Source organism: Miniopterus natalensis, chromosome 1, assembly GCF_054644295.1.
Source record: "Miniopterus natalensis isolate mMinNat1 chromosome 1, mMinNat1.hap1, whole genome shotgun sequence".
NCBI classification, from domain to species: domain Eukaryota; kingdom Metazoa; phylum Chordata; class Mammalia; order Chiroptera; family Miniopteridae; genus Miniopterus; species Miniopterus natalensis.
Genome location: NC_142081.1, coordinates 10,316,255 through 10,338,441, shown reverse-complemented (window position 1 = coordinate 10,338,441; position 22,187 = coordinate 10,316,255). Strand labels below are relative to the sequence as shown.

The window sequence follows — 22,187 nt, the reverse complement described above, 5'->3', positions numbered from 1 at the left end:
TCTCTCTTAATCTCCCCTTAATGACCTTAATCTCCCACCCTAATGACCTCATTTTAACTTAATCACCTTATTAAAGACCCTAGTATCCCCAAATACAGTCACATTCTGCGTTACGGGGGGGGGGGGTGGTTTGGACTTCAACATAACAAGATTGTAAATCCTCAGTTATGAAATACGACTAATTCTAAGCCAGTGGCTTTCAACCAGCTGTATTTTAGAATCACATGGAAAGGTTTTGACAACTATCAATGCCCCAGGGAGTCTCAGTTGGTCCGTGGAGGGCCCTGGCACGGGTGTTTTTTTAAAAGCTCCTCGGTGATTTGAGTGGGTACCCAGGACTGAGGACCTGTGTAACTAAAATACTGAAGAGAGACCCGAGTTCCTCGCATCATCTTAAACTGTCTTGCTTTCTCCCCGACAGACGCTTAGCTCTCTATGTAGAATACCTTCTAACGGCAAAATATCAGAGCAGGAGCTCACTCCCGTCAGCTTGCGGCATTCCTTGGCCCTTTCATTCATTCAGATCGTCATTAGCGGAAGGCCTGTGATACGCTAGACACCGTGCTGATGGGATGGCACCCTAAAGATGCCCATACCCCAACCCCTGGAAACATGAACGGGGAGATTATTCCGGATTATCCACACGGGCTCCGTTTAATCCTGTGAGCTCTTAAAAACAACCTTTCCTGCCCGGCTGGGAGTGGCTCAGTGGTTGAGCATCGACCTAGGATCCAGAAAAATCACAGTTCGATTCCCGGTCAGGGCACATGCCCAGGTTGCGGGTTCGATCCCCAGTCGGGGGCCTGCAGGAGGCAGCCCATCAATGACCCTCATCATTGATGTTTCTATCTCTCTCTCTCTCTCCCCCTTCCTCTCTCTGAAATCAATAAAGATATATTTTTTTAAAAAAACAAACCACCTTTCCTAGCGCAAGTCAAACACAAGACGATCTTAGACGCATGACAAAGACTCCAGCCACCATTGCTGTCTTTGACGATGGAACAAGGGGGCCTCCAGCCAGGGAACATGGGCAGCCTCGACCAACTGGGAAACTGGGCAGCTGGGAAACCCTTCAGCCCTCAGCCGGCGAGGAAACGGGGCCCTCGGCTCTACAGCCACAAGGAATTGAATTCGCCAGCAGCCTGACTGAGCCAGGAAACCATTGGCGCCCAGCAGCTCTGAGAAGGAAGGCAGCCTGCAGACACCCAGGGGTGAGCTGGGTGAGACCCGAGCTGCACGCCTGACCTACGGAAAAAGCAGAACTCTGAAAAACAAAGCCACATCCTCCCTGTTGTCAGGGAGCTTAGCTGCTCGACTTTGCCAAATTATAAAAGCAAAAACAAATCAAGTGTTGGCTAGCTGGTGTCAGGCTCAAGGTTTTAAATTCGGGGGCATTAGGTGACATGGGAGGTCCAGGTTCTGCACTTTTTGATGGACGTTGCAGCAAAGAGGAGGTGGAGGAACCTGTTAGATTAAAGGGAAAGGGAAATTGTGGTGGAAATACAGAACGGATGATCATTCAGAAAGAGGCGGCTTTTTATCAAGAAAATAATAGTTACAATGGCTCCTCAGACTTCAAAGGAATTTCTGTCTTCTCCCATCCTTAACCCCCAAGTCTGCTTAAGTTTAAGATGAAAGCTCATGGTAAAATCGTATGCACCACGTAAGGAAATGCTCACACACATACACACACAAAAACCCACAATAGTAGGGGGGTGTCTCAGAGGGACACAGGAGCCAACTGAAGGCTCCCAGTGGTCAAAGCTGAAACAATCTGAGCAATAAAGCAGTAGTGGATAATAACATGGGAGTCCATACTAATGTAAGTAGGTGATTTAATAAATGAATGGGGGCACAGAGACAAATCTCCCCTGAAGAAGAATTCCTAATAAGCCTACTCGTGAGAAAACAGACAAATCCCGAACGAGGGACATTCTACAAAATGCCCAACCAGTACTCCTCAGGACCCTCAAGGTCGCCACACACAGAGTCTGAAGAAAGTGTCACGGGCCAGTGTCGGCTACGGGGACAAGAGGACGAGTTGTAACTGAATCTGGTGTCCTGGGTGGGATCTGCAACAGTAAAAGGACACTGAGTAAAACAAAGCTAATAGGAATAAAGCATGGACTTCAGTTAATAATAATGTGTCAGCGTTGGTTCATTAATTGTAACAAATGTAACATTCTCACAGGCTCTGGCTGTTAATCGCCTTTGAGACTAGATGAGGGTTATATGGGAATTTCCTGTACTGTCCTTATAATTTTTATGTGAATCTAAAACTATTCTAAAATAAAAACCTATTTTTTAAGTGGGGGGAAAAATCTTATGTCCTGGCCTGTGTGGCTGTTGGTTGAGTGTTGTCCCATGCACGAAAAGGTCACTAGTTCGATTCCCAGTCAGGGCATGTGCCCAGGTTGCGGGTTTGACCCCTGGTCCTGGCACGTAGAGGAGGCAACCAATCGATGTTTCTCTCTCTCAGCGATGTCTCTCTCTCTCTCTCTCTCTCTCTCTCTCTCTCTCTCTCCCCCCTCACCCTCTCTCTCTTCCTCTCAGTTCCTCTCTCTCAAAAATAGTCAATAAAAGCATATTTTTCTTAAAAATCATATGCACCTTACACATGTTTCTTCCATAGTACCATATATGTTCTGTAGAGTAAGAAGAAGCTTCCTGCACTTTCCGAGCAGAAAAAGGAGCCCTGTGTGTGGATGTGGTCACACACACCCCGCCCCCCCGCCCCCCCCAGTTCTGGGGGAGGGAGCATTTGTTCGGGTGCTGAAAGCACTGGGCGCACTGCATTGTTTTTTGTACACCGCTTTCTCTGCGTCACATACATCCCTCTCATCATAGCGTCTTAAAGCTGTTTGATGTTCCAAGAGCATGTTTCATTTAACAAAGTATATTCTGTGACCATTTGGAGTATACTTTGGGGAAGTAAGGACAAATACGTAATCGTAGAAAACAGAGAGCTTTGGTGATGGCCCGAGTTGAGGGCAGACTTGGCTCGACCCTGGGCCTGTGGGAACCCCGCTCAGCCGTGTCGCTTAGACTAGCTTTCCGCGTTAGGGTGGCTACCATGGAGGCGACGCTAAATCAGCGCACGTGGGGCTAACACCATAGGTGCCTAACCCTCAGGTCCGTCAGAGGAGGGGCAGGAGTCGCATGTCTCATCTTCACAGGCTCGGTGGTGCAGATATGCAAGTACCTGATGGGGTAGTTAAGTTCTCTGTCTCCAAATGAAGCTTATTCCTTCATTGAAAGATTGACAAATATCCACGCAACAATTTGTTTCCAATTCCAGGGAGGATTCAATTGATAGTAAAAACAAAACAACTTCAAATAATAATTTAAGCTGTAAAGGCACCTGTAAGTGGTTAGTTTTTGGCACTTCGGGGGCCTCGTTATTGAGGCCTGGGCCCCTCGCCCGTGGCCCCTCTCCTTCCTCGCTGCCTTTCGGCCCATTCCTGGTCCCTGACTTGTCTGCCCGGCGCATCGCGGGCTCTCGTGTTCTGTGAGTGAGAAAGTGCCCGCTCACAGCACATGACTGGTCTGGAGACGGAGGTTGGCGAGGCCCGGGGGGCGGGGGGGGGGGATTCTCCGTGGCGTCCGGCCCCTTTCAGGCTGGTTCCCTCTGCACAATCTCCTCATGCCTCTCTCACAGAATACTTTCCTCGAGCCTCATTGCCCTGATCAGGCAAGGATAGTATGGTACTTGGCAGAATTCATCCCCTCCCCACTCTTATTTTATTTATTATTTGCTACCTAAGAAAAATGCATGCAGCATCAATGTAATTTACAAATCCTCTTAAAGTGGACCCCCATGAACCCCCCCTGCCCGAAAATGGGAGACTTACCAACACCTGCAGGCACCCACCTCCCCTCCCTGGAGGTGAAGACTACGCTGAGCTGTGTGGTGCTCACTCCCTGGTTTTTCAAAATTGACGCTTTCATCACATAAGCGTATATATCACCTTAAGCAATATATTGTTTCATTTTGGCTTCGAGAGTTACCCAAGAAGCATCTTACTGAATGTCGTCAACGGTAGCCTTCTCCTCGGCTCCAGGATGTTTCTGAGATTCGTCTCCAACGTGTGGACCTTATGTCTGAATCCATTTCTTTTTGGTTCTACGTAGGATGCTCCCATAGGGATATTGCGCAGTTTACTTCGTCATTCTGATTTCGGGTATTTGAGGTTTTTTCCAGGTTTCCGTCGTGACGATCCGTGGCACCGTGAACATTCCTGGTTGACGTCTCCAGGTGCATCCATAGGATTGTTCACAAGGCTGCTTGTTCTCCAACGTGAGCGTGTGTTGGAGTCCCCGGGGGGCTTGCTAAACAGATTGCCGGGCCCCAGTCCAGGCCTCAGGCCCAGTAGGCCCGGGGTGGAGACTTTGCACTTCTCATAAGTCCAGGTGGCGCCAATGGCTTGGGGCCATGCTTGGGGAACCACTGACCGAGGGAAAATTCCTAGGAGGGGCTGGGCTGGGCTGCAGGGTGTGCCCCTGCCCCCCAGGATGATTCCCAGGTGTTTTCCTACATAGTTGTTACTGTTTTCTCCTGGCAACACAAGTTTCCACTGAGCCACGTTTCCACCAATGCTTGGTATTATTTATGTCCTTTCTCTACATGCAACGTGACCGAAACTGTGGGAGGGGAAAGAATTTATACACTGAGACAAGCATGTTTTACACCTTTTAAGAAAAAAGATAGAGATCTTTACACTAGGTATGTTTCATTGGGCATAACAAGGGAAAGAATGGGCTCTGACAGGTTTTCCAAGGAAAGTAAACAGTGAACAATTCTTGTAACTGTAACAGAACGTCTCTGACCAGAGGCAGGAGAGCCAATGGGTTAGTCATTCAAGTTCAAGTAGCAAAAGTGAAACCGGGGAAGGCCCTCGCACGACGGCTGGCACCATCGGCACCGTCATTTGTGTCTCTTCTCCCCTTAGAATATCATGTCATTGAGTCAAAAGGCCCTTGGTTTTGAGAAGATGAAGACCCGGGAGGGAGGGATGGGATTGAAATGTTACGACATTGTGACAGATAAGATGATCACAGACCGATGTATCACGTGCCAGAACTGGACACGAAGACAGAGGACATTTAAAATAAATAAGGGGAGAGGGGGGATGGTTGGTGCAGGACACTGGTCCGTTCCCTCGGCCACATGGCAGCACAGCAGGGTGTGGTGGGAGGAAGATCAGCTTTTGTCAGCCAGACCTGAGTTCGAATTCTGGTGCCTCTGCGGAAGCCTTGGTGTGAGAACTGGCCCAGATTTCTTGGGCTCTCCTGAGCCTCAGTCTCCCCCTCGTTGAATTGGACTCACTCCTGTCTACCTCCCAGGGCTGTGGAGGGTGACATCAGGTGACACTTGTGAGCCCCTGGGACGTGGTAGGGCAGTGAGTAAGGGCTCCATTACCTCTTTTCCTTTGGGACAGGTTTTATAAGAGTAGCGACTATTGCCATTTTTACATTTGTTCCCCGTTTGCACAGCCCTTTCCCGTGTCTGATTCTCAAGGCGCCCGATGGGTGCTATTGTATAATCCTCACTGTGTGCCTGTCCCCATGACCTGCCTCGTCTCTGATGAGTTCATTCACCTCTCTAGTTAGGGCCTGCCTTTCTCACCCTGCACCGCTGTAAACTGTAAACAGCTGTGTGCATGAGCCACGGTCTGTCACTCTGTCATCTCAATGTAGGGACAATGGGACCCTTACAGACAGGATGACATTTAGCCTGTTCCCCTCCTCCGCTCTGCACAGAAACATCTGCGCGAGAACAAACATGATCGAGCACTTGCTCTGTCCCAGACACGTGGCAGAGGCTTCATCTCATCCAAAACTCACCAAAAAATCTGCAGCTGAGGTGGGTCCAATTATCACTCTCATTTTATCCATGACGAGGTCGCCACAGCCCTCAACAACGAAGCCAGTCCCAGGAGACTGTGCGCTGTAGGACTTCATTTAGATGAAATGTCCCAAATGGGCAGATGGATGGAGGCAGAATGGGCCTGGGGGCAGGAGACAAATGGGGAATGACTGACGCTGGTGGGTATGAGGTTTCTTACAGGATGACAAAAATGTTCTAAAACTAACGTGGGCGTGGTTGCTCAGTTCTGTGAATGGGTGACTCACATGGTATGTGAACTATATCTCGGTAAAGCTGATTTTTTAAAAATTGTATTTAAAACAAAACCAAAAGAAACACAGAGAAGTTGGGGAACTTGCCCGATTACAGAGCTAGTGGGTGACAGAGCTGGGATTTGAACCAGGCACGTTGCGTGTAGGTCCACCCTTGGTGCCTCTGATTCCTCTCTCCCCGTATGTCTGTCTGACAAACCCAAACTCCCCCTTCAAGACCCCACTCAACTCTGCCTCTCCCGCAAGGCGTCCTGCATTTCCAGGCAGCCTGCGTGCTCCTCCCGGGCCCTTGCCGCCCTGAAAAGACCTCCTTGGAGTGCTTTCCACGGGGTCCTGGGAGGCGGGCTACCTATTTGGCCCCTCAGTACAACTCTGTGTGCTTCTAGAAAAGAGAGATGGGGTCCTCCCCCCCCATAGTCCCAGCACCAGCCTTGTATCTGGCACCAGTCACGGGGTGCAGGCCCGCGTGGGGCGCTTCTATGGACACAGCGGGTTTGGTGGGTTTGACTGATGAGCCCTTCGCACTGACAGGGCCGCGGCCCAGCTAATCTCCACGCGGGTCACAGAGCATCGCTTCCCTGATTGCAGACTGAACCTCACCCCAGGCAGTTTCTTTGTGAAGCCTGCACAGTTGATGAGATAAGAGGCTAGATAAGAATGCGTGTGATTCGGGGAAAACACATTATTGCCTCTGGAAAAATATCCACGAGTTCACGTCCAAGCAGCGGCATAAACTCTCTTCCCTGACACACGGAGCTGCCGCGGCCTCATTTCTGACCCTCCGTCTTCCTTCCTGTTCTAGTTTATGGAGCAAGCTTTGGGCGCATCAGTCAGAACCCCACTGAAATTGGACACGGGTGGGAATTTCAAGAAAAATTCCTCCGTAAGGAAGATCCAGAGTTTGTAAAACATGCTGTCGAAGACCAAAAGGAAAGGCCCCAAGAGGTTGTCACCAATAGCAGCTCACATGCGCTGGCCCTTAAGTTGTGCTGGGCTCTTTACACCGTGAACCCCTTTCACCCTCACACTCTTGTGTCGTTTGTGCCCATTTCGCCAGGGGGGCATCTGAATCTGCGTTGGCTCCCTTTTCTGGATGGCACGATTGCGGGTGGTTTTTCATTTCTCTTCTCTGCTCTTCTACATGTGTTTGATTCCCCCCCCAATGGATATGTATTATTAGGAGTAACACATATTAAGTGTTATTATAAACAAATTGTTATTTAAAACAAACCAAAGAATGTAGCGGCCGCTGAACAGAAACTGTTGCCGATGACGGGGTGCCCTGCACTGGGAATTGTGGGTCCCGAGATAGCCTGTCAGTCACGCGGAGGACATACCTGAGAGCCTTTCTCAGGCTGCGAGGCCTGTGGCCAAAGCAGCCAGCTTACTGCTAAAGTCATCTGTGAGTTATTGCGTCTCACATTGTTAATTCACGGAGGAAGTGGGCCTGGTGGCTCATTTAGGGGGACTCTCACCTCCATGCTGCTGACCCAGGTCTTCCAATAAAAACACAACAACCTTTGCCTAATCCTACAACTGGGACTCATTCAAAAAGCAAACAAAGATAAGGGTGAGGTGGGTTTCACGACAGAAAAGCCTGCGTGCGCTTGATGACTTCTTGGCAGAGGAAGGACGGGAAGTGTGCTGCCGGCCAGCGTCGCCTTGGGCCTCCTCGGGGCCCAGCTCGCCGGCCGCGCAGTCATGGTGTGGGGCCAGCGTTTCTCTCTGAGATCCAAGGGAAGGGAGGTGCCGAGGTTCACTGACACCTCAGACTGTTGCAAAGCTGATAGAGGCGGCGGGTAAGTGATTTCTCAGATTTTCAAAACACAAAGCTGTGGAGGTTTCATTGTTTTTCGTTCAGTGACCACTGACTGTCCGGTGTCAGGTCCAAGGAGACCTTTCCACCTCCATTTACCTGGCGGATGCTTTTCACTGACCAGCAGACGGGCGTCAGAGAGAAGCCAGTCTAAAGTCACCGGTAGGGTGTGGCCCGAGTCACAGGAGGGCACAGGAAATGTCCCCTCGTCGGGAAAGCTGGAGGGCACTTTGCTGGCACTTCAGCTCTGCATCGTGCCAATGGCCTCCTCAAGAAAGGGAAACTTTTCTTGTGGTTTTTAGTTCTGGTGGAGTTTAGGTGCCTGGCATCCTCAGGGAGTGTTAAAAAAAGTTTCCCCAAGTACCTGAAATAACTTATTGGAAGGGGCCACATCACTGTGATAGGAGGGGGTGCAGATAAGCCATGTTCTTCCCTGAGGAGAGAGAACATGCACCCAGCTGTTAAAACTCATCTGGCTTGAAGGGAACCACTCCACAGGTGCTAGAAGTACAGGGTGGGCCTCAGGACGCAGGCACCTGCAGGGTTGGGCCTCAGGACGCAGGCACCTGAGGGGTGGGCCTCAGGGTGCAGGCCACCAGCCGGACATGCACACTTGAGTAAGCTAAGGCCAGGGCAGCAATTGGGTAGACGGACAAGCCAGGTGATGTCTGAAAAACACACACACACTGTCACTTGAGAGGGAGGGAGGTCTGAGAGTCATGAAAAGTGACCTGACTGTGGATGAGAGCAGATATGTTAGGGGGTGAGCAAAAGGCTGAACATTAAGGAAGTTTGTGCACGTTGGGCATGCACACCCCGTATCTCTGGCCTGCCGTTTCCTCACTTCCTCCGAAACGGAGTAGATACTGTAGATAGCCCCTGATCTATTTGCAGATCTCCTTGTGGTTCCTATGCAACAGGCCACTTCTAAGTGGAAACTGGCAGCTGGGAGCAGGTGACAGAGGTTGGGGGGGGGTCTGGAGACAGGGTATCCAGAGACTCTCTTATCAAGTAACTCCTGAACCCAGAAGGGTGTATCCTTTAACAAGGGCACCGTAGGAAGCATTACATAGGTCTCTCCCTTAGAGCAGGGACACAAACTTATTGATTATAGGGTTGCTTTTAATTTTGCTAAAACCTGAACTGTGTGAAGTTTCACTGAAAATAAAATAATCAGTGCCAGTGGTTGTCATTACACTAACCACAGCACGTAGCATCATGCAATTGAATGGTTCCTTACTTGGCTGGCTGTCCAGCTAGGTTCTGAGCTCTTTGAGGGCAGTAGTCTGTGTCCAGCTGAATTAGATGTTAGTGAAGGCTCCAGGATGGACTCGGGGAGAGACTGGAGACAGGGAAGGTACTCCGTCTCTGCTCCCCTCATTCCAAGCTGAATGGAGGGTGACTGCAGGCCCAGTTGGCTCTTAAATCCCACTTGGGATGGAGAAGTACTGCTACTAGCTGGGTTTTTACTTATTTATTTTTAATATGTTTTTATTGATTTTTTTTTTTTTAGAGAGAAAGGGAGAGGGAGAGAGAAACATAGACATGAGAGAGAAACATGGATCCGTTGCTTCCCACATGCACCCTGACCGGCAATCAAACCTGCAGCCTGGGTATGTGCCCTGACCGGGAATAGAACCGGCGACCTTCTGGTGCACAGAATGACGCTCATCCAACTGAGCGACACCGGCCAGAGCACCAGCTGGATTTTTAAAGTCACAAGGCCACTTTCATTAGTACTCTCGTGTGCACTTCTCTGGCTAAGACGGACAACGAAAGAGAAATGGAAAGAACAAAGCACAAGTCACAGAATAGTGAAGCTGTCAGTGAGAGTCATTTGTAGGACACATTAGAGGTCGTAGAGCAGTTCAGCGAGTTCTTCTAATTCATATTTCTTCTTTTTACGTTTGCGCTCATTTAAAAAGAGCCAAAGTAAACACACAGAAGCATGGTGAACTTTCTTCTGGCCCTTGGTTTCCTTCCTCCCTGCTGCAGCAGGGTCACTGGCTACTTAATCCCACGTGCGTTTTCCTGCCAGTAACAAGGTGCACACTCAACATAGTGGCTTCTTTCCCCTGCTTTTCTGCAGTGTGGCCACTGCTCCTGTTGTTGAAAAATGATACATTGGGAACAAATGAAAGACGACTGTTAATCGTGAAGTTACCCCGAAACATGGAGGAAAGAAAGGAGCTGTGAGACGTGAACACTCTAATTGACTGTGAGCTGTGTGTTCACCGCATTAGGACCGCAAATGTCAGAATTTATTTTCCTGCTCAGTGACCTGACACAATGCTAATGAGCTGCTTACGCACACAACTGTGCATTTAAAAAGCCTGTAATTCTTATAATTAGAGACTGATTTCGCTGCCAGCCTGGCAAGTGGTTTGACTGTTTGTGTGAAGACTGATGACTTCTGCTTTGAGGAGCTGCTGTCACCCGGGGTAGAGTGGGAGAGATCTCAGGCCCGATTATTCAGCCCCTGGCGGTTATCTCCTCTCTGACCTGGGTCATTTGGGGTCATTTCCCTGTTTCTCAGCACCCATAACAGAAAGTAAAAAGATTTTATTTATAGTTACTTTTATTTTATTTACAAAAGAACTTGACGCTGGAAGCTATTAATTTGACTTTTTATTTACAGTTTTAGCCCATGCTATTTTTTTCCAGAATAGAAATAGCTTTATTATTATTTTCTGTTTATAAAAGTAATTATATGCTAATTGTAAAAAAAATTTTTAACAATTCAGAATATATCAAGTGTAAAGTTCCATTATAAGTCCTACTCCCCAAAGTCGCTACTATTAAGAGTGTCCTATCACCCTGGCCAGTGCGGCTCAGTTGGTTTGGTGTCATCCTGTTTGTCAGAAGGTTGCTGGTTCCATTCCCGGTCAGGGCACATGCCTGGTTGTGGCTTGATCCCTAGTAGGTGGCGCGCAGGATGGGCTTGACAGTGGGAGTCTGGAGTTTCATGGGCTCACTCTTTGTTGGTGAGTTTGAAGCACAAGAGTAGGAATTTAATGCCATGAGAGAAAAAGCAAATGGCCCAAATGGTCAGGTATTAAAATCGACCGAGAGATCTAGATAAAGGAGAAGCAGCTTGCTCTTTCTACAGGCCTGTGACTGGCGATGCGTGTGTTGGAAATAGCCGTCTTCGAAGCGGACTCCTGCTCAATCAGAGCTTAATTCAGGCAGCTGCATTGCAAAAAACCCCCAAACTGTCAGGGTTGATACTGCAAGGACCCACAGTTTCAGGGGAAACGGGGAGGCTGCCATGAGAGAAATTAAACTAGGGCAGTAAAGGTGAAGACAGGCCCCCTGACTTTGGGGAGTGAGCTGAGAGGAGGGTTATAAGAGTAAGCGGGAAGCCACACCCCAGAGCCTCTGGGCATCTTTAAGTCTCCTTAAATAAGAGTTAGATTCTCCCAGTGTTCAGTTTGACCCACAGAGTAAAAGGCCGGGGAGGTTTGCTCACTTCTGCTGGTTCTTGAAGACCTACTCCCCATTGAGAACCTTCTGGTCCTTGAAGGCCCCTTAACAAGCAATGAACTTAAGCATTTTTAACATGCCATACAACGAAGCAGTCATTTAGATCCTGGGGAAATGGAGCCAAGGAATGGTGCTATTCGTTGCCAAACGTTGGTGGAGGGGCTGGGATCATGGGTCATCCCTTCCACGCCAAGCCCCTCTCTCCAAAGAGATAAATCTGGTGCTACAGCTGGACAAGCGCAGAAATAAACTGAAACCCATTTCATTATAACATTGCTCCTTGGACAGTCCCGCTGGATTCCCTGTAAGATCCCTCTGAATTATCTGAAGATGAATAAGGGTACCAGGAGTGCCTGCCTCTTGGGCTTCCAGAGATTAGGTAAAATAACCCAGGAAAAGCTCAGAGCACAGAGCCTGGTACCTAGCAAGTATCTGATAAATGCTAACTGCTGCTATTATTATCATCAGCCACTTACACTGGATGCGTTTCTGTCCCTGCCACCGCACTTGCAGGCAGGGCCTGTGGTTTGCTTCCTCGTGATCTCAGTGTGCAGCACATAGCCTGGCGCACAGGGGCGTCCAGTGACCATTGTGCTGTGGATGAAGTTCCTGTTTACTTGAGGTCCTCCATCTGATGTCACCAGAACTGAAAGAGGAATTACAGGAGGAGACGTGGGCTGCAGCCTGCAGGCCTCTGAGCTGCGAGGAAGACGCAGAGGCAGGGACCGCTCTTCAGGCGTGGGGCCCAGCATCTCTCCCAAGAGCCGTGACACCTGACAGCCTTTAGCTGCCTGCCAAGGAAGGTGCATAGAGTAGAGCAAAGGGCCTCCGTCCCGAGATCACCAGGCCATGGGTGGGTGGGTCCTGGCATGGGCTGTGCCACCTGATTTGTTAGGTGGTTGGTTCCATTTGGGTTCTGACCGCAACCTGGTCCTTCATCCCTGATTTGACCCTATGCCCCGACTTCTGTCAGGATTCCTGTGCTTCGCTTCTACCTGACCCTGCTTAGTTAGTACATGTTCTCTTTGGTGTGGCCTGAAACCCCTGGAGTTTTCTGCCCTCTCCCACCATCCTGAGTGGTCTCCACCAGCACTGCAAATGAGCTTTCCTACCAGAGTGCCATGTTCCAAGTGAGCCACCAGGCCATCCACCAATACCTAGATGTTGCCAGGCCGGGCGTGGCTCAGCGGTTGAGCGTTGACCGAGGATCCAGGAGATCACAGTTCAGTTCCCAGTCAGGACACATGCCGGGGTTGCGGGCTTGATCCCCAGTGGGGAGTTTGCAGGAGGCAGCTGACCAATGACTCTCTATCATTGCTGTTTCTATCTCTCTCTCTCCCCCTCCCTTCCTCTCTCTGAAATCTTTAAAGATATATTGAAAAAAACAAAACAAAAAATATGTAGATGTTGATGGAGCAATCTGCCACTTTAGGTAAGTTCTCCTGCCTTTTTGGCCTCAAGTCATTTTAGCAAGGTTGAAGCTCTCTATTGTACCTACTCTAACTGCTCCCTTTGCCTTTGCAAAGAAACTCAACCAGAAGATTCTAAAAGACAGACTAAGAATCTGTTTCTTATTAGCAAATCTTAAATGTCTGGGTATCTGGTATGTGCTGAGCTCACAGTCTAGGAATGGACAAGAGTTTATCAGTATCACTGGTCAGAGTGAGGTCAGGGGCTGGGGAAGCAGGTATTCGGCAAATACCTTGAAGGACGAATATGTATGTTTTGGTTTTGTTTGGGGTTATTTCTTGGGGGAGGATAGGGGATGTTAATAATTTTTTTCTGATTAGAAAGGCAGTACCCTCCTCCTGCTGTATACTACTAATAATCAGTTGTGAAATACGTTGAATATTCTCCTGGGTACACATCCAAAAGAATTGAAAGCAAGGACTCAGAGAGATATTTGTACACCAGTGTTCACAGCAGCATTATTCAAAGTAGCCAAAAGACAGAGCCAACCAGAATGTTCATTAACGATGAATGAATGAACAAAAAAATATACATACAATGGAATATTATTCAGCCGTAAAAAAGAAAGAAGTTCTGATAAATGCTACAATGTGGGTGGACCTTAAATTTATGCTAAGTGAAAGAAGCCAGACAAAAGGGCACATATGGTCTGAGTCCACTTAAATGAGGTACTTATTTGAGGTCCCAGTTATTTGAGGTACCACAAATGCATAAAGACAGAAAATAGGATGGAGGTTACCAGGGGCTGCAGGAGAGTGGGGAGTTGCTGTTCAAAGGGTACAGGGTTTCTCCTTGTGAGGATGAGACTTTCTGGAAATGGATGGTAATGATAATTGTATAATATGTGAATATATTTATTTTTACTTATTTTTTTGTTAATCCTTACCTGAGGATATTTTTTCCATTGATTTTTAGAGAGAGTGGGGGGGAGTGAAGGAGGGAGAGAGAGAGAGAAAAGAGAGACGAGAGACATCGATGTTGATTGGTTGCCTCCTGAGTGTAGGCACCTCAACCGGGGCTGGGGATTGAACCTGCAACCTAGGTACGTGCTCTTGACCACGAATCGAACCCAAGACCCTTCGGTGTGAGGGTCGATGCTCTAACCACTGAGCCACGCCTGCCAGGGCAACGTGTGAATATATTTGATACCCCTGAATTATATACTTTAAAATGGCAAGTTTCCTGTTGTGTATGTTTTAAAACAATTGAAAAATCAGTAATAAAACAAGCAATGAAAAAGATGTGTGTGTTGCCCGGCCGGGCTTGGCTCAGTGGTTGAGCATCGACCTGGGATCCAGGAGATCAGGGTTTGATTCCCGGTCAGGGCACATGCCCGGGTTGCGGGCTCCATCAATGACTCTCTCATCATTGATGTTTCTGCCTCTCTCTCTCCCTCTCCCTTCCTCTCTCTGAAATCAATAAAGATATATTTTTAAAAATAAAATTTAAAAAAAAGAAAAAGATGTGTGTGGTGGAGGAAAGACTTCATTTACATCGTCTTTTAAAAAGCTGTGCAGCAGGGACCGGTCGGTGTGACGGTTTGTGCAGGATCCCTGCGAAGGGGTGACAGGTGCTGGCAGGCTCACTTTCAAGAGCTCTGGGGACGGAGAGAGACCCGTGGTCCCGGGGAACTCGGTTTGACGAGGGTGTCATCTCTCCACAAGTGAGCCTCTCAGGATAAGGCGACCCCAGTCAAAATCCAGACACCTTCTCTGGAACTTCACCAAGTGATTCTAAAGCTCATCAGGGAAACCGAACATGAACTAAGCCAGGGAAGGTTTGGAAAGAAAAAGGAGAGAGGAGGAAGGGGGGAGCGGCGAAGGGAGGGGGGGGTCTTCATGGATATTAAAGAGAACTGTTTGGTTTTGGCGCCTGTCCCGGCATAGACAGAACAATGGAACAAAATACAGAATCCGGAAACAAATGTCAGATAAAAGTGGCATTTCTGATAAAAGTGACATTTCAAGAGAGTAGAGAAAGAATGGAGCATTTTTTAATGATGCTGCAAGTCTACACATGTGGCAAAATTGTATAGACCTGAGTGCACACACACACACACACACACACACGCACACAGAGTGCAAATAAATCGGGGAATATAAGACCGGTGGGTTGCATCAATGTCGATATCCCGGTTGTAATATTACACTACAGTTTTGCAAAATATTACCGCTAGGGGAAACTGGGAAAAGTATAAACAGACTCTGTATTCTTACCATTGCCTATCCATCTGCAATTATCTCAATAAAAAAATTTCAATTAAAAGTGGCGCTGAGAATAGCAATGTTTAAAATGTTAGATCCCTACAGTTGAAGAGGAATTAAATCATAAGCTGCTTTTAAAATTAGAACCATTCTCCACTGAATCCCAAAGCCAAATGCCACAAAAGAAGAAATTGATGGATTTGCCTACATATAAATTAAACTTTGGTATAGCAACAAAACATTTATGTAAAAATAAAAGGCAAACATAAATTGGGAAAAAATATTTAACGTACATAAAAGACAAGTTAATTTTTAAAAACAAGTATATATGAAGAGCTCTCACAAACCAATAAGAAAAATAATTAATAGAAATACGAGACATGAATAGGAATTCACAGAAGAAATACAAAAGGCCAAGAAATAGGAAAAATGTACCCAATGAAACAGAAATTGGTGGGGAAAGGAAATGTGAATTCTGGAAGAAATGTAGTTGAAGGCAGCTGAGAGGCGATGTCTTGTTTACTGATAACAGCCCAGGGACTGCACGTAGTACACACTCAATAAATGTTTGTCAGATGAGTGAACAGAGGTGGCGAACAAACACAGGCGACCTGCCAAGGAGAAGGACACTTCAGATGCACACTGGAGAGAAGAGAGAGGCAGAGGTGCAGAACGTTTTTAAGGGGAAAAAGGGCAAATTAAGTGAACTTTTATTGGAGAGCCTGTTTTGCCAGTAAAACTAGAAATGGCGTCATGTGAAGACAGCCCTTGGTGTGGACCCCCCAGCCCCCGTGAGAGCGCACTGAGCTGGGAGAGCCTCTGAGCCCGGTTCAGGGTGTAAGCCATTCTCTCCAAGGCCTTTTGTCTGAATGTGCGCCTGCGCCTCCCTCTTTTGTTCCCAGGGAGTAGCAGTGACTTTCCCTTTTCCAGCCGCGTGTTTTTCCGTGAAATCGGGCCCCACTCAGCATCGGCCGTGTGATTGACAAGACGTGCGCGTTATTCAGGGTGAACCTGGGCCCCGGTGTGCACTGGGGCCTCGCACGTGTTCTGAGTTCACATTTCCTTTTCTTAAAAGTAATTTACTAAAGACCCTCTCCTTGGGTGAGAATTCCCGGGAGGTGTTTGTCTTCGGTGTTTGTTCCTTCAGTGGGAAAGTAAAGCCTAGTGAATCGGCCCTTTCTTTCCCCGTGACCAGCTGAAATACCTTTGTTACGATATTTTCAAACGTTTCCTCTGGCAGTTCAGTTATGACAGTGATTCCATCTGTGCGTGAGTGTCACAGTGCTTCCTGAGATGGGTTCTCTGCTGGCTTTGGGCAAAAGACTGATTTCTGGAACTAATAATATCAGAATTAAATGTCTTTAAGGAGAGAGCCCAATAGGGTCCCCTCAAAGAATAGTTTATTACAGAGCAGTGATTCATTTTGATACAGCCTAGGAGGTGCCTCTAAAAAGAGCAAGGTTTCAGTGGTGGGTCTCTAAAGAGTCTTTTTAAAAAGTGGAAGGAAGGGAGGGAGGAAGGGAGGGAGATAAAAAGAGAAACATTGATGTGAGAGCGAGACATTGATTGGTTGCCTCCTGCACCCAACCAGGGCCGGGGATCGAACCTGCAACCCAGGTACGTGCCCTCGACCGGGAATCAAACCCGAGACCCTTTGGTGCTCGGGCCGACTCTCCAGCCACTGAGCCACAACGGCCAGAGGAACACATTTATTTCTTAAGTCCTATATGATCCATTGTGTAGCTTGCCCAGGCCATGCCTGGTTCTTCTTGAAAGAACATCACACACCTGAGTAAAACCGTCAAAGACAAGAGAGCCACCAATACATTCTCCAGGTCTTTGGCTTTCACACTGGATTTCGGGGAGCACTAGCATCCCACCGGAGTGAAGAGGCTTCTGGGGGGAGGGGGAGGGTGTGGAGAAGGTGGGCTGAGAGCCATCAGAATACAGGTGGCATCTTCATAGTTCCTCAAAGTGTCTTGTAGCCAGATCTTCTCACGCATGGTGGTAACATTCTGCTTAATTGAACCATTTCTCCGTCGTCCGGAGGAGGGCAATTTAGCTCAAGAGAGAACATAATTATAGGTGCTCGCTTTTAAGGAGTGGTTTCACGATTTAAAGTTAAGTAGCTCTGGCATTGGAACACCTACTCGAGATAAGTAAATGATTCTCCCCTGTAAATGGGAGCAGAGTCAGCTATAATGACAGCTTTTATTTCAGCGTCGTGCCTGCTGATGTCTGTGGGGAGGAAAAAGCTTGAGAAAGCATGAAACACCGATCTAAATACCCCCGCAACTCAGCGTATTTCTCAGGGAAATGCAATGTGTAAAACTCCTCTTCGGGAGCTGACTTATTCTGATGCCCTGGAGGCTAATTTTTGTTGCCTCTGAATATCAAAATGACTGTGACTTTTAGTCATGCACACTATTTAAAGAATTCTTCTTTGTCACACCCAAGTTTTCAATTTTCATCGTTAGAATAAGCAGTAATTTATTTTTTACTTATAATCTACTATTGCTAAAGAGTGTAGATAGGTCCCCTAGTTCAGAGGTTACCAGGAAAATAGTTACATCTTTACTACATGGGATTTCAAAATATTTTGTCAAAGATGCTTCCTTGTTAACAAAATGAGAGAGGAGTTATAACCCTAAAAGTAGCAAATTCCAAAAATATTCTTAACTTTAAGAAGAACCCATAACTCCTGCATCTACACAGTAACGGCTGCAGAAAATAGCTCAGGTTTACAGTGGAAATATCTCCCCTTTGGTACACTGTAGATTTACCTGCCCAGCCTGTAGAAGAGCCATGGATACCCAAGGTGAGCTCTCCCCAGAATCCTGGGGATGATTGAATATATAGAATGCGCTCAGATTTGTGCCCTGCACATGTGAATCACAGAATATCAGAATTTGAAGGTCCTTAGAGTTCATCTGGGCCACCCTACCCTCATTTTCCCAAAGGGACAACCAGAATAAGTTGTGGCCATCACATAACTAGTTACTAACAGTCTGAACTAGAACCCAGGCTCCGAACTAGCTTGCTGTGTGACTTTGAGCAAGTTTCTTAACCTCTCTGTACTTCAGATTTCTCCTCGCAAGGTTGGCATGGGGATTGGAGAAGTATTTTTGTGTGAAGCACTAAGCATGGTGTCTGGCTCGGGGTGAGTGCCCTGTACGGGTGAATAATCACCATTATCATCATTGTGATGCTGTCCTGCCTGCTTGGAGGAGCTGAAATAAACAGTCAAATGGTCTTGTGCGTAAGAGCCCAGGGAGGTTTAACACCCGTGCAGGGCCCTGAGCCACGGGACTAGTGCTGGACTGTGAGGAAGACCCACTGTGGCCAGAGAAGGCGGGTTTACAGCCCACTGGGCCTTCTCGGGAGCTTCCCAGTGGTCAGTTGTGAAGGAAGAACCAGGCCAAAGGAGAGACATTCTTAGCTCAATTTTATTAATTCACAGGGATTGCTCTTTTTTAGTTCATAGGAGGAAATTATAGTGAACGCAAACATGGCACAGTGTTAAATCCCATCGAGCCAGAAGGGAGTTGTGTTTATTGCAGAATCCTATCTTGCAGAACCCAACCAACAGGGTTTGGGATGGGGGAGGGTACTTTTAAAAGTTTTTTAAGGTCTTGAAAAAGGATTTTGAGTCATCAGCTTAGATTTGCTGGTCTACAGAGTTGCTCAAGTGTGAGGTAAGTGGAAATTATTTCCTACAGAGCATGTCGGCTTTGGGTGCACAACTTTACCTTCCAGTTATAGGATCTAAGCCATGGTTTGCAAATGAGAGCCCCGACAGAGCACAAACGTGAGCATTTTCTGGCGTTACTCTACTGTCTGAGTGGCCACTTACCGTGAAACGTGCTTCATTCCACACCGGTCAGGGTGCGTCTGTGTACGTTGACTTCAGTTCATGCCCCTCAGGACCTTAGCTGTCAGTGGGAGAGTCTATCTGGAATCCATTCTCAAGAGGTGTCTATTAAGCACTGCCAATGCTGTTACCACATCTACACCAGAGGGTGTGTTGGCTAGCATAAGGAATGTTAGAAATAATTCTCCATCAAAGAAACGAGTGGCACGCAAAATATAAAGTTGGCCGAACAGATTGCCAGGCACCCAACGCCCATGCGTGAATGAGACAGAAAATTCACCAGGCAAAGCCGGGCTCCTTCATGGCAGCGCTCGAGGAGGAGCTCCTGTGTCTCCTTGTCACCTAGAAGTCAACAAGAAGAAAGGAAACAGGCAGAAGAGTTGAACAGGTGCTAAAGAAGATGCCCAAATGACTCCAGAACATGCGACAAGAGGCTCGATTGAATAACATCAAGGAAATGCTAATTAGAATCACTGGGTACCCACCAGAGGGTTAAAATTAATATTGGCAAGCGTGCGGAGGAGCTGGACCCCGCAGGCACTGATGAGGGCGAGGTAATTCAGTGCGTCCACTTTGCTGAACGCTCACATGCCCTGGGAGTCAGCAGCTCCACTCCTAAGTGCACGTATCCGAGAGAAATGCGGACATATGTTCACCAAGAGACACGTTCCAGAGTATTTGTAGAAGCGCGGCCTGTGATAGCCCCAAACTGGAAAGGACCCAAGTCTGTATGGTCAGTAAAATGCTCTCTTCACCCCACCCCGCCGGTGCCCCTAAGCTGGTGTCTGCTCCTTAGCATGAAACAGGTTCGACAACCTGCTTGATTTCCAAATGGAATTTCCGTTAAATTCCAAATCCTCGCCCTAGCCCGTTTAACTCAGTGGGTGGAGCGTCAGCCGGCAGACTGAAAGGTCCTGGGTTCGATTCCAGCCAAGGGCTCAATCCCTGGTGGTCAGCGTGCAAGCAGGAAGCCACCAATCGATGTGTGTGTGTGTCTCTCTCTCCCCACCTTCTACTCTCTCTGAAAAGCAATGGAGAAAAACACACACACACACACACACACACACACACACACACACACACACATATATCTCCTCGGGTAAGAATTTAAAAAAGAAAAAAAATTCCAAATCCCTTTTGGGCCTCTTGAAGCTCCTTTGGGTCCCTTATACCCAATTGTCACTGAAGAAAGGGGGGGGGGGAGCTGGAGGGGTGGTTATACAGAGAGGAGAAGAGATGCCTGGTGAAAAAAATTACAAGCCCCAGAGAGAAGACATCATTCATGGCTGCACCCAAACCTCCCCAATGTAGTAATCGCCTCAGTGGACAAGAAGTCCCTGAGGGCAGGGACCTGTCTTTCCCACAGTTCTGTCCCTCACTCCTGGAATGGCGCTCAGTACGTTTACGGGATAAATGAATTTCCATGGGCCTGTGTACTCCCTGTCTTTGTGTGAGCCTCTGTGTATCTCTCTGCACGTCTGCTGAGTGTGGTGGTTCAGGCTGTGCCCTGTGCCAGGACGGCCTGCAGGGTGGGGAGGGCAGGGGAGGGGGGTGGAAACCTGCCCACCTTGTCATCGCCAAGCCGTTATCACCGGCGTGTTCACCGGGAGGGCGAGGTGCCTTTTTCTGACTTGCCCAGTGGCCCCAGCTCTGAACCCCGCATAGCGTCTTCAAAGGACGTGAGAACCCCCCTCTCGTTCCTGGGGGGCCTAGGGCTGAGTGCTTTGGTGAAACTGTCCGTAGGTCTTTTGTCCGCATCAAAGCCCGAGACCCTGGCCCGTTCGCAGCACCGACCTGCCTCACCCTCCTCTCCTCTGACTTTTGTCCCCGCAGGCTTTGGGATGACCACTCCAGCGACAGTGGGAGGAAAAATCTTCCTGATCTTTTATGGCCTCATTGGCTGCGCGAGCACCATCCTGTTCTTCAACCTCTTCCTGGAGCGGCTGATCACCGTCATCGCCTGCATCATGAAGTCGTGCCACCAGCGGCAGCTCCGGCGCCAGGGCGCCGTGCCCGCCGCGGGCCCGCGGAGCGCGGGGCGGTGCTGGAAGCCCTCGGTGTACTACGTCATGCTGATCCTGGGCCTGGCCTCCCTGCTCGTCTCCTGCTGCGCCTCGGCCATGTACACCTGCATCGAGGGCTGGAGCTACTTCGACTCCCTGTACTTCTGCTTCGTGGCCTTCAGCACCATCGGCTTCGGGGACCTCGTCAGCAGCCAGAACGCCACGTACCAGGGCCAGGGCCTCTACCGCTTCGCCAACTTCGCCTTCATCCTCACGGGCGTCTGCTGCATCTACTCCCTGTTCAATGTCATCTCCCTCCTCATCAAGCAGTCCGTGAACTGGATCCTGAGGAAAATGGACGGCGGGTGCTGCCAGCAGTGCCAGGGTGGCCTCCCGGGGTCCCGGAGGAACGCGGTCGTGCCGGGCAGCCTCTCCATAGAGACGGGCGGGGTGACGGAGAGCCCCGCGGGCGGGCGGCGACCCCCGGTCAGGCGGCGTCCCTCGGAGGAGATGATCTCCATGAAGGACTTCCTCACGGCCAACAAGGTCTCGCTGGCCATCCTCCAAAAGCAGCTGTCGGAGTCGGTCAATGGCTGCCCACACCAGGCGGGCCCGCAGCCTCAGGACAATGAATTCTCAGGGGGGGTGGGAGCCTTTGCCATCATGAACAACAGGCTGGCGGAGACAAGTGGGGACAGGTAGGGTTGGGGAGGCCAAGGGAGAGTGGCCGCCAGAGGACTGTCGCCCAGCTCGGGCCTGCCCGTGGCAGGGTCCACTCTGGGGCCGTCCCTTCGGGCTTCCTTAGAAATCTCATGTTTTGAGCTCCAACGGCCAGCTTTCCGGGCTACGGGAAGCTGAGGCCTTGATGCCTTTCTCCTTATGTTCATGCTTTACATTTAAATTCAGTCTTTTAAAAACTAATCACAAAGCAGCCCAAGACTGCGAGCTTGCTCCTTTGCTCGAGTCCTGCTCCAGGGTTTTAACGGCCTGGAGGGGTGGGGCGTGGGGTCAGTAAGCCTTGATTTCCTGCTGCTCTGCTTTTCACTTGGAAATAAAAACCCTTAAGATGCTGACTTTCTCCTGGAACCCTGCGTGGCCAGGTTCACCTCCCTCCCAGCCCCTTCAGAGCAGCAGGGGGAAGGTTTGACGAGGTCCCTGGGCTCTGGGCACCCTCCACACAGGTTTGTCCACAGTGCCAGGGG

General features: G+C 48.9%; 1 protein-coding gene across 1 annotated transcript in view; it reads left to right on the top strand.

Moving 5' to 3' along the window:
- KCNK13 (potassium two pore domain channel subfamily K member 13) overlaps positions 1 to 21,687 on the top strand; it is a 58,333-nt gene extending 36,646 nt beyond the window's left edge. Inside the window, exon 2 of the mRNA XM_087813853.1 lies at positions 20,816 to 21,687. Within this exon, the coding sequence (XP_087669979.1) occupies positions 20,816 to 21,687 (872 nt within the window). The remainder of the gene's footprint in view (positions 1 to 20,815) is intronic.
- Positions 21,688 to 22,187: the final 500 nt, after the last annotated feature.